At 38.2% G+C, this 14,576-nt stretch overlaps 2 protein-coding genes across 15 annotated transcripts in view; both read right to left on the reverse strand.

The window, feature by feature from the left end:
- Positions 1–235: 235 nt before the first annotated feature.
- Positions 236–2,495, reverse strand: SLC10A5 (solute carrier family 10 member 5). Its single transcript, XM_073999053.1, has one exon. The coding sequence runs from the start codon at positions 2,422–2,424 to the stop codon at positions 1,093–1,095; it is 1,332 nt and encodes a 443-aa protein (XP_073855154.1). The 5' UTR covers positions 2,425–2,495; the 3' UTR covers positions 236–1,092.
- A 6,365-nt stretch (positions 2,496–8,860) lies between these two features.
- Positions 8,861–14,576, reverse strand: part of ZFAND1 (zinc finger AN1-type containing 1) — a 31,286-nt gene continuing 25,570 nt past the window's right edge. For all 14 annotated transcript variants that reach the window (XR_012416479.1, XR_012416480.1, XM_073999061.1 and 11 more), the window contains 2 exons: positions 10,485–10,640; positions 8,861–10,387 (listed from right to left, as the gene is read on the reverse strand). Coding sequence is in view for 12 of the 14 variants with exons in the window: in XM_073999061.1 (XP_073855162.1) it covers positions 10,217–10,387; positions 10,485–10,640 (327 nt within the window). In the remaining 2 variants the exon portion in view is untranslated. The remainder of the gene's footprint in view (positions 10,388–10,484; positions 10,641–14,576) is intronic.

Here is a 14,576-nt window from a genome sequence, read left to right on the forward strand (position 1 = left end):
AGAAGGAACACCTATATAGCAGACATTTGGTAAATTCTCACTCAGTGAATGAATTTGTAAATTTCTATTTGGAGCTCTCATTAGCACATCAAAATGAGTATGTTTTAAAGTAAATGTGGCATCTCTGCCCTCAGAGCTGAGCTTTCTCCTGTCTTCCATCTTAACCTACCAAAGGCATTACTGTTTACCCTGCAACACGGGGTCAGCTCTTCGACCTCGTTTCTCTTCTGTCTTCTTTCTTTCTTTATAGTGAATGCATTTCCTACAGAAACAGCCTATAATTCAATTGCCAGTGCTCTTCTCAATTCTCAGTGCTATCACTTTTTTTTTTTGCACTATATTGCTTCTTCCCTAAACCTTTCTAAATTGGCTTGTGGCCTCTCTCTCCACCCTCTACTCACTGTCAGATTAATTTTCCTAAAATCTAACGTTGATCATATAGGAGACCACTGAAAGTATCATATTCACATCACAGCCTACAAAACATTCTCAAACCAACACAGTTGCAAAGTTGTCTCCTTCCGGCCAGGTGCAGTGGCTCATGCCTGTAATCCCAGCACTTTGGGAGGCCAAGGTGGGCGGATCACGAGGTCAGGAGATCGAGATCATCCTGGCTAAGACAGTGAAACCCCGTCTCTACAAAAAAAAAAAAAAAAAAAAAAAAAAATTTGCTGGGCGTCCCAGCTTCATGGGAGGCTGAGGCAGGAGAATGGTGTGAACCTGGGGGGCGGAGCTTGCAGTGAGCCGAGATCGTGCCACTGCACCCCAGCCTGGGTGACAGAGCGAGACTCTGTCTCAAAAAAAAAAAAAAGTTGTCTCCTTCCTCTGAACTTTTGTGTTATAATTTCCACCACTCATTGAGTACTTAGCATGTGCGGATATGTGTGTGTGTGTGTGTATGTGTGTGTATATATATAGATACACCCACATATACATATATGTGTGTGTGTGTGTGTGTGTGTGTATTCTCTACCCCTAATGTCAGATTTTTAATTAGATTATAAGTGGCTTAAGAGCAGGTATCATTGTAGTTATTCTTTTACTCTCCCACAGTGCCCTACCCAGAGTAGGAATTCAGTAATGCTTTAATTGTTAGATTAGGGAATTTCTTTTCCTTTTATCTTGTAAGAAAAAGATACATCTTTTCTTAGCCTTGTAAACTAGAATGATCAGTAACATTTCACATCCAGAACACATGGCTACTGTAAAAGGAGCCACAGAAGCTAAATTGGCCTTGGACTGTGGAAAAGACAGCTGAATAATGGCAAGGGCTAAGAAACTATTTAACATCCCACTTTCGATAGCAACAGTTTTACAAACAGGAAGAGGCAGCATACAAACTTTAGCAAAGGAGTACCCAAACAGCAAACCCAAAGCAGGAACTAAGAGACCCAATAGAATCACCTCTAGGTTATCTGTTTTTAAGAACATTAATCCCACTGCGAAAGTTAAATAAATTCCTACAAACATTAAAATAAAACTCAGAGGTCTAATTATTCTCTCTAAGAAGCTTGCTTTTTCAGGTATTCTACGCTTGATGACTATTCCAATTGATACCGGTACAAGTATGAAAAGGAGTGTTGACACAATTTTAGAAACAGGAATATGGAATGTACCTGACAACCCTAATATCTTACTGTATATATAAGAATTGACAGGCATCATGATCAAAGCCAAAAATGTTGATGTGCAAGTCATCAAAATGGCCAATGTGAAATCTCCATCTAGAAGCAGAGCAAAGAGATAGCCCCCACCCCCTCCTGGACATGTGCAGGTCATTACAACTCCAAAAGCTTGCGCCTCACGCAATGCCACAATCTGAGACAAAAGAAATCCACAAAATGGCATCAGAAAAAACTGTGTAGCTGCCCCAAGAATTACTGGCAAAGGTCTCTTCCATACTGTTTGAAACACCTGTAATTCAATCTTGCAACCAAATGCACACTTATTCAATAGTATTAGTGGTAATATAAGCATTAGGATATTTCTATCAATAGGCATTGATGCCTGGAGAAGACTGTCCTTTTGTTTGAGCACTTTGACTTTCACATTCTTGATTTCTTCAATGAGTCTTTCTTGCCTACCTTCGGAATCCCAGAGTTGAATAGTCACATTTGTTTCTCCTTCTTCATCTGTCACCAGATTTATGGTAAAGTCTGTAGCATCTGATGAGATCTTCTTGGTCACATTCACCATTTGTAGTATTTTAGGATCTTCTATTTTCACAAAGAGGTGGCTGGAATTAGGCTGTTTATCTTCGTATCTTGAACTTACAATGATGGTTTCTTCAGTCTTTGTGAAAAATAGTATTTCCGTCTTCTCTATATTCAGAAAACTGAGAGATGACATCCTTGCTTCTTCTATAGTCACAAGCAGCAAAAGTAGAACAATAAAAAGTTTTCTAATCATTTTGAAAGCTGACATAAATCATATATGCAAAATCTTTTTTAAAAAATGAAAGAACATTCTTCATGCAGGTGTTCCAGTGACAGACTGAGGGTGAGTTAGATAACAGTTGTTTTTGCAGGATCAAAGTCCAGTAGGAGGGACTGTTGTACTTTTAAACAAATATATAGCCATCTAGGCAGCAACACAACTGGTTTAACTTGTGATTAAGACAATTAAAAAGCCCTGGCATTTAGCAGATTCGATTTATCACAACAGAAATCTAATCTCTTCCTCTTGACTTCCTCATTTCTGCTTATGCAACAAAACAAAACAAAACAAACAAATAAAAAAACAAACAACAAAAAAACCAGCCCTCTATTTACTTGAATTTAAAGCTTAGGGTCATCATTCGTTAGTTTTCTTGTTTAAAAAAAAAAAATTTTTTTAAAGCAGTCAGGATCAAGAAATCTGTAATAGATACTGAGGACACCTAGAGTTCAAGTGTTACTATTTTCTTCAATCAAGTCAAAGTCAAATAAATACTCACTGAATGTCTGTTTGCCTAGGGCATGGAGTTGGGAGCTGGCCACCCCATAATGATTAAGCCAGATGCAGTTGCTGCTCTCCTGGAACTTAGTGGGGTGACCCAATATCACAAGTTAGAAAACTGCAGAGTCCAGACACAGGCCTTGGCAGCATCCCTTGGCTGCTAATAGTTTTCCTACATCTCTGAAGGATGATTGAATCTGTCAAGCAAAAGCTGACACTGATTTTTGTATACTTAAGTAGGAAAATAATTTCCTGAATGGTTACCAGATCACTTGGGAACATAGGGAAAGTAGGTAGCTGGTGCCATGGCCAAAGGTACAGGCTGGTTAAGGGACCACAGCTCCTGGATACTTGGACCCTGACGCAATGGGGCAATGGAAAGACACTGGCATTGATTCCAATCTCTTATTCCTTCTTTGTAACACTAGTCTCTGTTCAGTTAGGGGCAAGGGCATTCAATTGACCCAATTTGGTCATATCCCTCGGTTGCCAGGAATGAGAAAAAGCATCAGGCTTTTTGGGTTTCAACCCATAGACTCACACAATTGTACATTTCCCACACAAGGAGTGGGTGTACTGATGCTAAGCAGCAAACCAACCAACCAACCAAACAACTGTTTACTATTAAGCTTACAGATGTAGTAGTCTCCAAACACATGACCGTTTCAGCAGCTCTTTCATGTAATCATGATGCAATGTGTTCAAGGTAATGCCAGTTCATATTAAGTATTTTAGATCATTTTGTTTTTCAAAAATGTGAAACTGTTTTTGTCATTTTAACGAGTTTTATAAAAGTATACCGTTTATGTTGGTTAATCTTTCAAATGCAATAGACCTTAGATCTCATAAATTTTATTAATATGTACCACATTAAGAAAAACAAGATCCACTGTACCAATGGTGAGAATAGGGAATGGGACTGTTCATTGATATTTCAGTTAAAACGTCCCTATTTTAAAATGACAAAAACAAAACAAAAAACAAAAATGTCATAAAACCTAATTTATCTTTACGGTTATGTGACCAAATATCTTGACTCATAACTTTTGTTGCCCAGGTCGAAGATGTGAGTATATCAATTTTTCTTTCCCTTCAGGACTCTATCTGCAACCCTTTTAGTTCTTTGGTTTCTCCAAGCCCTTTCATTTGAAAACTGTGAAGAATAAAGCCTGACAAATTTAGGAAAACTTTGATAATCTATCATTCATCTATATAAGGGTTCTTCAAAATTTTCAAGGAAAATATGTGTTATAAAAAAGTGTGAATTTCAAATTTTTTTTGCACCAGAATAAACTGACTTTTTATAACATGTCTCAACAGGATCTAGTGAGGGACACTAACAAAGATAAGACATTTAGAAAGAGCTCTTTTATCAGAGAAACATGAATTCTGATAAAATTGAAACAAGAACACACATCGAATTTATGGTGAAGTTTGGGTGGAAGAATGGTGAAATCACTGATGCTTCACGTAAAGGTTATGAGGACAATATCCCAAGGAGATCTGCAGTTTACAAATGGATAACTCATTTTAAGAGACGAGACAATGTTGAAGATGAAGCCAACAGCAGCAGACCATTCACAGCAATTTGTGAAGAAAAAATTAATCTTGTTTGTGCCCTCATTGAAGAGAACCAGCGATTATAGCACAGACAATATCTAATATGGTTTGTCTCTGTGTCCCCACCCAAATCTCGTGTGGAAGTGTAATGAGAGGAAGTGTTGGAGGAGGGACATCTAGGGAGGAGACTGGATCATGTGCATGGTTTCTGATGGTTTAGCACCATCACCCTAGTGCTGTCCCATGATAGCGTTCTCATGAGATCTGGTTGTTTGAAAGTGTGTAGCACCTCCCTTTTCACATGCTGTCTCCTGCTGGCCATGTGAAGATGTGCTTTCTTCCCCTTCTGCCATGATTTTAAGTTTCCTGAGGCTCACAGACATGCTTCCTGTACAGCTTGTGGAACTGTGAATCAAGCTTCTTTTCTTTATACAATACCCACTCTCAGGTAATTCTTTTTTTTTTCTGACTGAGTTTTGCTCTTGTCGCCCAGACTGGAGTGCAGTGGCGCTGTCGCGGTTCACTAAACCCTCTGCCTCCCAGGTTCAAGTGATTCTCCTGCCTAAGCCTCGTGAGTACCTGGGATTACAGGCGTTTGCCACCACGCCCAGGAAGGTTTTGTATTTTTAGCAGATACGGGGTGTCACCATGTTGGCTAGGTTTGTCTCGAACTCCTGACCTCAGGTGATCCACCCGCCTTGGCCTCCCAAAGTGCTGGGATTACAGGTATGAGCCACTGTGCCCGACCTCAGGTAGTTCTTTATAGCAGTGCGAGAATGGACTAATACAATATCCAACACCATAGATGTCTCAGTTGGTTCAGCTTACACAATGTTGACAGAAAAATTAAACTTGAGCAAACTTTCCACGTGATGAGTACTGAAACTATTGCACCCAGATCAGCTACAGACAAGAGTATTTTTGTTCTCTCTGTGGGTTTTCTACTTAAAATTTCAGTTGCCTTTCAATAAAAATTTTAAACAAGTGGGATCAAGATCCTGAAGGATTTCTTCCAAGAACTGTAACAGCAGATGAAACATGGCTTTACCAAAATAATCCTGAAGATAAAGCACAAACAGAGCAATAGCTACCAAGAAGTGGAAGCGGTCCAGTTAAAATAAAAGTGGACTGGACAGTCAAAAGCAAAGGTCGTAGCAACTGTTTTTTGGGATGCTCAAAGCATTTTTCTTGTTGACTTTCTGGAGAGCCAAATAACAATAACCTGCTTATTATAATGGTGTTTTGAGGCTGGGTACAGTAGCTTATGCCTGTAGTCTCAGCATTTTTGGAGGCCAAGGCAGGAGGATCCACTGAGGCCAGGAGTTCAAGACCAGTCTGGGCAACATAGCAAAACCTACCTCTACAAAAAGAAAAAAAAAAATTATGAGAGTGTTTAGAAACAGGCAAAGTTTTAGCAGAAAAATGCCCAGGTAAGCTTCACCAGAGATTGCTTCTCCACTAGGACAATGCTCCTGCTTATTCCTCTCATCAAACAAGGGCAATTTTGAATTTTGACGGTAAATCATTAGACATCCACTTTAGAGTTCTAATTTGGCTTCTTCTGACTTCTTGTTTCCTAATCTTTAAAAAAAATAACTTCAAAGGGGCACCCATTTTTCTTTAGTTAATAAAAAGACTGCAATAATATGATTAAATATCCAGGACCATCATTTATTGTGGAATGGACTAATTGGATGGTATCATTGCTTACAAAAGTGTCTTAAACTCGATGGAGCTTATGCTGAAAAATAAAGTTTATGTTTTGTATTTTTATCTGTTTTCTTTTTTGAGAAAGGGTCTCACTTTATTGCCCAGGTTGGAGTACAGTGGCAAGATCATGGCTCATTGTAGCCTCGACCTCCTGGGCTCCAGTGATCCTGTTGCCTTGGCCTCCCAAAGTTTCAGGATTACAGGTGTGAGCCACCACACTTGGCTTTTTTTTTTTTTTTTTCGAGACGAAGTCTTGCTCTGTCACCCAGGCTGGGGTGCAATGGTATGATCTCAGCTCACTGCAACCTCCACTTCCCGGGTTCATGTGATTCTCTTGTCTCAGCCTCCCAGGTAGCTGGGATTACAGGCGTGCACCACCATACCTGGCTAGTTTTTTGTCTTTTTAGTAGAGATGGGGTTTCACCACATTGGCCAGGCTGGTCTTCAACTCCTGACCTCAAGTGATTCACCCACCTTAGCCTCCCAAAGTGCTGGGATTACAGGCTTGAGCCACTGTGCCCAGCCCTGGCCTATTTTTATCTTTCAGTTTTTCCATGAACTCTTTGAAGTTCCCTAGCATTTGCTGCCTGATTTTTTAAACTAGAACCCATTTGTATTATATTGTTATTTCCACTACTTACGTAAATTTAAAACACTTTTACTCTCTTTGTGGATTTCCTACTTAAAATTTTGTCTGCAAGCAGGTGGAAAGATGCTAGAGTGGAGTGGGGAGAGTGAATCTTTAAAATTTTTGTAAGCATCCTCAACTGAAAACCCTAATAGAAAGCCTGAGAAAGTTGTCTGCTGAGTAATTTAGAAATAGAGCACTAGAAACTGAGTCTTTTCTTTCTCCCACACCTTGTTCTCTTTAGGAGATGGCTCCTGCTGCAGGCACCAGTCCCAGTACTAAGGATGCTAGCTCCTGTCTCCACCAGACAAGTTTGCTCCACTATCTGGGACCACACCTAACTTACCACCAGTAAGCCTGCTAATATTAATGAGTCCTTCCATCCAGACTGCCTTGCCTTTTTACTATCTAATCATTGATAGGACTTCTTCATTCTCCTTAGGTTTAACTCAAGTCCTGTCAGCCTTACTTCCCCACTTCTCAACCTTGTTATTATTTTTCTGGCATAGTTTTAGTCAACTGCATGACCATGTGTTGATCTTCTTGTATGTGCAAGCAATTGTGATAAACATTACGGTATTAGTTGTCATTAAAACTTATTGGTATCTAGGGATATATTTAAGTTTTATACTTTCTGATAAAAGGGTTATTGGAACATAAGCACACTTATTATCTACTAAATTAGCATCTGCTACACTACTTTGCATATAAGTGCAAGCATAGCACATTTTATGGCGCTCCATTTTATGTTGCATCAGATTAAATCAAATGCAGTCTTTTTTGCTTTGTCACCCCGGCTGGAGTGCAGTGGCACAGTCTCGGCTCACTGAAACCTCCGCCTCCCAGGTTCAAGTGATTCTCCTGCCTCAGCCTCCCCAATATCTGGGATTACAGGTGCCCATCACCACGCCCAGCTAATTTTTGTATTTTTAGTAGTGACGGGGTTTCACCATGTTGGCCAGGTTGGTCTTGAACTCCTGACCTCAAGCGATCCACCCACCTCGGCCTCCCAAGGTGCTGGGATTACAGGTGTGAGCCACCATGCCGGGCCTACCAGAGCCATTTTTCTAATAGCATGCATTTACTTTGTGTATCTGTGTCACAGTCTGGTGATCCTCTCAATATTTCAAACTTTTTCATTATGATTACGTCTGTTATTGTGATCTGCAATTCATGATCTTATACTTGTAGATGTGGTGGAAATGGCAAGAAAACAAGAAGTAGAAGTAGAGTTTGACAATGTGATTGAATTGCTGCAATCTCTTAACAAAAGCTGAATGGATGAGGTGTTGCTTCTTATGGATGAGCAAAGAGTGGTTTCTTAAGAGGGAATCTCGGACAGACATTGTGGCTCATGCCTGTAATCCCAGCACTTTTGGGGGCTGAGGTGGGCGGATCACCTGAGGTGGCGAGTTTGAGACCAGCCTGACCAACATGGAGAAACCCTATCTCTACTACAAATACAAAATTAGCCAGGCGTGGTGGCGCATGCCTGTAATCCCAGCTACTCAGGAGGCTGAGGCAGGAGAATTGCTTGAACCTGGGAGGCGGAGGTTGCAGTGAGCCGAGATCACGCCATTGCACTCCAACCTGCGCAACAAGAGCAAAACTCCATCTCAGAAAAAATAAATAAATAAATAAACAAACAAACAAATAAATAAAATATGAGGGAATCTCCCCCTAGTGAAGATGCTATGAACATTGTTGAAATGATAACAAAAGATTTAGATATTCCATAACCTTAGTTGATAAAGCTGTGGTAGGGTTTAAGAGGATTAACTTCAATTTTGAAAGAAGTTCTACTCAGGAAAAAAATGTTATCAAAAGCATTGCATGCTACACAGAAATTTTCCTGAAAGGAAGAGTCAATCGATGTGGCAAACTTCACTGTGGTCTTGTTTTAAGAAGTTGTCACAGCCACCCCCTTCTTCTGTAATTACCGCCCCAGTCAGTAGCTATTGAAATTAGGCAAGACCCTGCATCAGCAAAAACACTACAAATGGTTGAAGGCTCAGATTATTAGCATTTTTTGTCAATAAAGCATTTTTTATTTAAGGTATATACTTTTTTTAGACATAATGCTATTGCACATTAAACAGACTATAGTATAGTGTAAACATAATTTAATTTTTATATGCCTTGGGAAACAAAAAAAATTTGTCTGGCTCAATATACTGCAATATTTGCTTTGTGTGGTAGTCTGAAACTGAACCCACAATATTTCCAAGGTATACCTGTATGTATACACATCTTCATTGTATTAATCATGGCAATTAGAGACAAATCTCTACGTTTCATGGGAACTCAAATAACTATGCTAATGAATGAAAGTATAAGAACATAATAAAAGTTGGAAATTATCTCCATTCCTCACATAAAAATATGAAGAATTAGAAAGGAAATAAACCAAATGAGCAATCCAAGTTTATTCCTTTTAAGTAAACCTATAGCCACTACATATGTCCATGACAATTAGAATAGAAAAAAACAAAAGGACAACTAGAAATAATTTCTATTCTGTCTATATAGTAGTAGTTTTGGGGGTATAGATAGTAAACACTAGTCAAGAATACTCGTCTAAATTTGTTGGTAAAATGTAGTCACCATTTGGCATGTGTTTTGCTTTGGTATATAATGAAGTTGAGCTATCCCATCTTTCTTCTCATATGTAATATAGTCACACAAACAAAAAAGATGAATCTCACTAGAGGTGAGTCTTTATCAGAAATATGCCCCAATCTAGTTAGGTAATAGAAAGAAAATTCTTTTCTTCTCCTAGGTCTAAGATTCTTCATGTAAAAATTATAAGACTGAATAAAGATGACCTCTAAGTTTCTATAATTCATGTACATATATCAATTTATACATCATGACGTACATAGACAGCAAGGCTATACTTTCTGGCTCCATGATGCTAGGCTTGGCCACATGACTTGCTTAAAGCAAGTATGATACATGCATCTTTTAAGAGAAAACTGAAGTGTATTTCAATCTCTTTCTCTCTCTGCTAAAACAATGACAGTGTCCCAAAAGAGAGTCCTTCCTTCACCTTTGATCATGGTGAGAAGATGACACAGAGCAGTACCACAGCCAATCAACAGCTGACATCACCCACCAGGAAATACACCTTTGTTTTTGTCACTACAGCATAACCTAATGAAAACTAATATAAGAATTTGCTAATAACTGAGGATCAGTACACAGTTAAACTTAAAACAAAAAAATTCTAATAGAAAACTCATAATTTAAAATGTGACATAAGGGGAAATAAGTTAAAAAGCAACTTTAAAAAATTACAAAAACAGTATCTGTAGTAAAAGAAACGGACTTAACCATGTAATAGAATTTTCCTTGTGATTTCTGACTTGAATTATTGAATGACTATTCCAAGTAAGATTCAACATTTTTACAGAATTGTTCTTCATCATTAAGATATTCCAAGATTATATTTCCACCATTATATAAAGGACAATCCTCCTTAGCAATCCAGGTTTCCAAAGTATGATCCAAGGGTAAGGCTTCTCCTGAAGCAATGTGACACAGCCTTAATTTCTGTGAAGGGAGAAGTAAGTCATACTATAGTAAATGAACACGCTTGAATGGAACATCATAAAACCTTTACGGAAATAATACTATAACGAGATGTTACCTTAGCTGTTAATTTGTTATTGTCATTTTTAAGACTGGCTAGAGAAGCGGCAAAGTCTATGGCCTTTCCAATGCTCCATCGGTGGCAAAAGAACATTGGTTTGCTCTTCTCTTTGCTCCCTTTAGGTAAGAAAACCTGAAAGTAAATTCTTTCTGTCTGTAAAAAGAAAAAGTTAAAACAACCATTACATAGACAAAATAGACATCAGTTTTTGTCTGGTATCAACCCTTCCTCTCCTCTTCTGGTCAGAGCAGAATTACTCTCTAACAAGGTATCTGCTATTTGGAATACTAATCACAGTAGCCAAAAAGACACATAAATGCATGGGCATAGGACCAAGACCCTGGCCAGGGTGATCTGTGCAAAGACTGGCATGTGGCCTAAGTTAGGCCAATCAGGGTCTGTTCCTGGGATTTTATGTTCAATAGCTTAGGAGACAAAGAGCAGTCTCATTTATTTATTTATTTATTTATTTATTTACTTATTTATTTATTTATGAGATGGAGTTTCGCTCTTGTTGCCAAGGCTAGAGTGCAATGGCACAATCTCAGCTCACTGCAACCTCTGCCTCCAGGGTTCGAGTGATTCTCAAGCCTCAGCCTCTGAGTAGCTGGGATTACAGGCACGCACCACCGCACCTGGTTAACTTTTGTACTTTTACTAGAGATGGGGTTTCACCATGTTGGTCAGGCTGGTCTTGAACTCCTGACCTCAGGTGATCCACCTGCCTCGGCCTCTCAGAGTGCTGGGATTACAGGCATGAGCCACCACACCTGGCCTCTCCTTAATTTTTTTAAGTTTTATCAAATTAAACCTGGAGCTGCCTGCAGTGAACCCTGTCACCTCACAGTCATTCCTGAACCAATATGGAAAAAGTTTCCTCAAATGGGAAAAAATGAGGTCAATGGAGAAAGAGAAATAACAAGAAAACAGATGAACTCTTTCAACATAATCTGAGTTCCTGAATTTATTCATCCCCTAAGACCAGATCAATTCATTATTCCCCATTATATGAGGGAAAAAGTTTGTTTTGGTTTTCCTAGTTGGAATCAAGTTTCTGTCACTTGCAATCCAAAGATTTCTAACACATATAACATTTCTTTTTGTGTGAAAGACCTCACTATGTATTTAGACAGAAGGACTTTTTGGAACAAGGAAACATTAAAAAAAAAAAAAAAGAAAAAGAAAAAAAGATAGAAAAAGACCTCCAAACTCCAAGTACCTTATCAATGAAAGAAAGGACTTGGAAAGGATTTCTCTAGTATTCTATATCCTATCTGCCCTCTCCTTATATTGTATTTTCCTGCCTAATTAAAAAATGGATGGCTGAGCATGATGGCTCATGCCAATAATCCCAGCACTTTGGGAGGTCAAGGAAGGCAAACTGCTTGAGTCCAGGAGTTCAAGACCAGCCTAGGCAACACGGTAAAACTCCATCTCTACAAAAAGCACAAAAAATTAGCTGGGTATAGTGGTGTGTGCCGGTAGTCCCAGCTACTTTGGAGGCTGAGGTGGGAGGATCACTTGAGCCCAAGAAGGTCAAGGCCACAATGAGTGGTGAACGTGCCACTGTTCTCCAGCCAGGGCAACAGAGTAAGACCCTATTTCAAAAACAAAAACAAAAAAAAAGCAGGAAAGAATGAGTAGGAGCAAAAGTCTTGGCCTTTTATTCTTCACTGATTCCTAAAAACTGCTTTTTAAAAGTGCTGGCTTTACAGGTCAATTCTTGCTAAAACAAAAATTTTGGCATAACTGGAGCATCTCTAAGTTGTGGGGGAAAGATCACAATTATTCTGAGAAATAATAAACTCAACACAATTCCCATCTCAGCACTAAGGGATTTGGATCTGTTGAAGACAAATCCAACAGTAGGGTGTGTTATTACAGGTAACAAGTATTAAAAGAAAAAACAAGAATCACTGGAAATTCAAACTGTGAGCCACCTCTATAATCAAATATTACTTGCTCTAAAAACAAAGTAGCAAGAAGATAAATACAGAAAGAGACAATAAGATATAGCCTTATCTTTTTTTTTTTTAAAAAAAGATAAATATGTATGAGGATCAAAAATGAAATGGAAATGCAAGGTGATAGGCTGGCTGAGTCACAGACTCTCAGGGCACCAGAAGAAGAGGAGGTCAGCTTATAGGTAAGGAGGAAGTAACAGCACCACAGGGAGATATGTATAAAGCTCCTGGGTCAGGCTCCCTGCTCGGAAGCAGAGGAGTGTGTGGGACCTCTGCTCCAGGAGGGGCAGCTAAAGTTACTGCTGAATGCTGACTTAAGTATAAAATTGCTAGACAGGGATCTGTGAGTGAGAGGAAGGACAGATATAGGAAGAACCTCCTATTCGAGATGAACATGTTAAATTTAGTAACTGAAATTTCAAAACAAACTGAAGATTAACTCATTATGGGCAAATGAAGACAGCTGAACTTTAAAAAGACATTAAAAAAAGGTATTTAGGATGCACAACTAGATAAAAAAGGAAACAAGAAGTTATAAAACCAAAATAGGCACAAATAAAACATAAAAGACATGAAGATCCAAGTCAAAAAATGAAAATTAAAAAATAGTTTCTGGAGTAAAACACTCAAAATTTATTATAGATAAGCTTCTATAATCCTCAACAGAAAGGCCTAATGTATTATAAGATGGATACGAGGAAGTCATCCAGAATACCGCATGAAGAGATACAAGATAGAAACAATTATAGGCTGGGTGCAGTGGCTCACAATTGTAATCCCAGCACTTTGGGAGGCTGAGGTGGGCAGATCACTTGAGGTCAGGAGTTTGAGGCCAGCCTCGCCAACATGGCAAAACCCTGTCTCTTAAAAATACACAAATTAGCCAGGTGTGGTGGCACACGCCTGTAGTCCCAGCTACTCAGGAGGCTGAGGTGCGAGAATTGCTTGAACCCAGGAAGTGGAGGCTGCAGTGAGCTGAGACTGTGCCACTGCACTCCAGCCTGGGTGACAGAGTGAGACTCCGTCTCAAAAAAAAAAAACAAAAACAACTATAGATCCCCAATGTATGTCGACGAGAGATTCAGAAAAGAATAAATGAAGTAGCACTATTTAGAGAGAAAATGAGTACAATTTTCCAAAAAGTCAAAATCTACAATGTGGCAAACCGAATAATTAAAATAAATCCACACGTAGAAACATTCCACAGAAATTGGAAAATATCACAAGAAATCTTAAAAGCTACCAAAAAAGACAGACTACTCATAGAGTAAGACTGACACAGATGTTCCTCCAATAATAGATGACAAAGTATATTTAAAGTGATGAGAAAGTTTAATAGACAATCTAGCTAAAAGTAAGGGCAAAATAAGGGCATGTGCAAACAAACAAAAAAAAGACAGATAGAGTTTATTACCAGAGACCTTTACTGAATGAACTGCTAAAGAATGTAATTTAGCAAAAATAAAAGTGAGCCCTAAGGAAGGAGAAACGAAAAAAAAAAAGTGTTGGTAAATTTTAATAGCTATTAATTTTTATGTTAAAAAAAGATGATGGGATAGGAGAGGGTCAACTGGATAAAGCATTTCAAACTCGTATTCAGGAGGATATACTACCAACTAACTTTAGGCTTTGAGAAAAACACTGATATTTAATTATATACATTAAGAATGTAAGCACATAGCTGTTACCACCATTATCATTTTAGGATATTATATTGGAGATTATAGACAATGTAGTATGAAAAAGGAAATAATGAGTATAATTACTGAAAAAAATTAAAGCTATTCTTATTTGTTAATGAGGTATAATTTTTAACTAGAAAATTGAAAAACACTAGTAGAAAAAAACTTCTAAAATTAATAATATTTTGATGATGTAGCTGAATAATATGAGTATACAGAACTCAAGATTTTTTTTTCTCTTTATTAGTAACAAGTACTTGGCAATAGAAGTAGGGAAAATATTCTGTTCCCAACCTAAACAAAAACCATAAAATATGTAGCAATGAAAATAAGGAATACAACATAAAAGAAGAAAAATATAAAATATTACAGAAGGGAATAAAACATCTGAATAAATAAAGACATATAAGGTCCTTGAAGAAAGACAATGTCATAAAAATGTC

Source organism: Macaca fascicularis, chromosome 8, assembly GCF_037993035.2.
Source record: "Macaca fascicularis isolate 582-1 chromosome 8, T2T-MFA8v1.1".
Classification (NCBI taxonomy): Eukaryota; Metazoa; Chordata; class Mammalia; order Primates; family Cercopithecidae; genus Macaca; species Macaca fascicularis.

Bases quoted from the DNA above. Each gene is read 5' to 3' on its own strand.
- SLC10A5 (XM_073999053.1), bottom strand. From the start codon at position 2,424: ATGTCAGCTTTCAAAATGATTAGAAAACTTTTTATTGTTCTACTTTTG.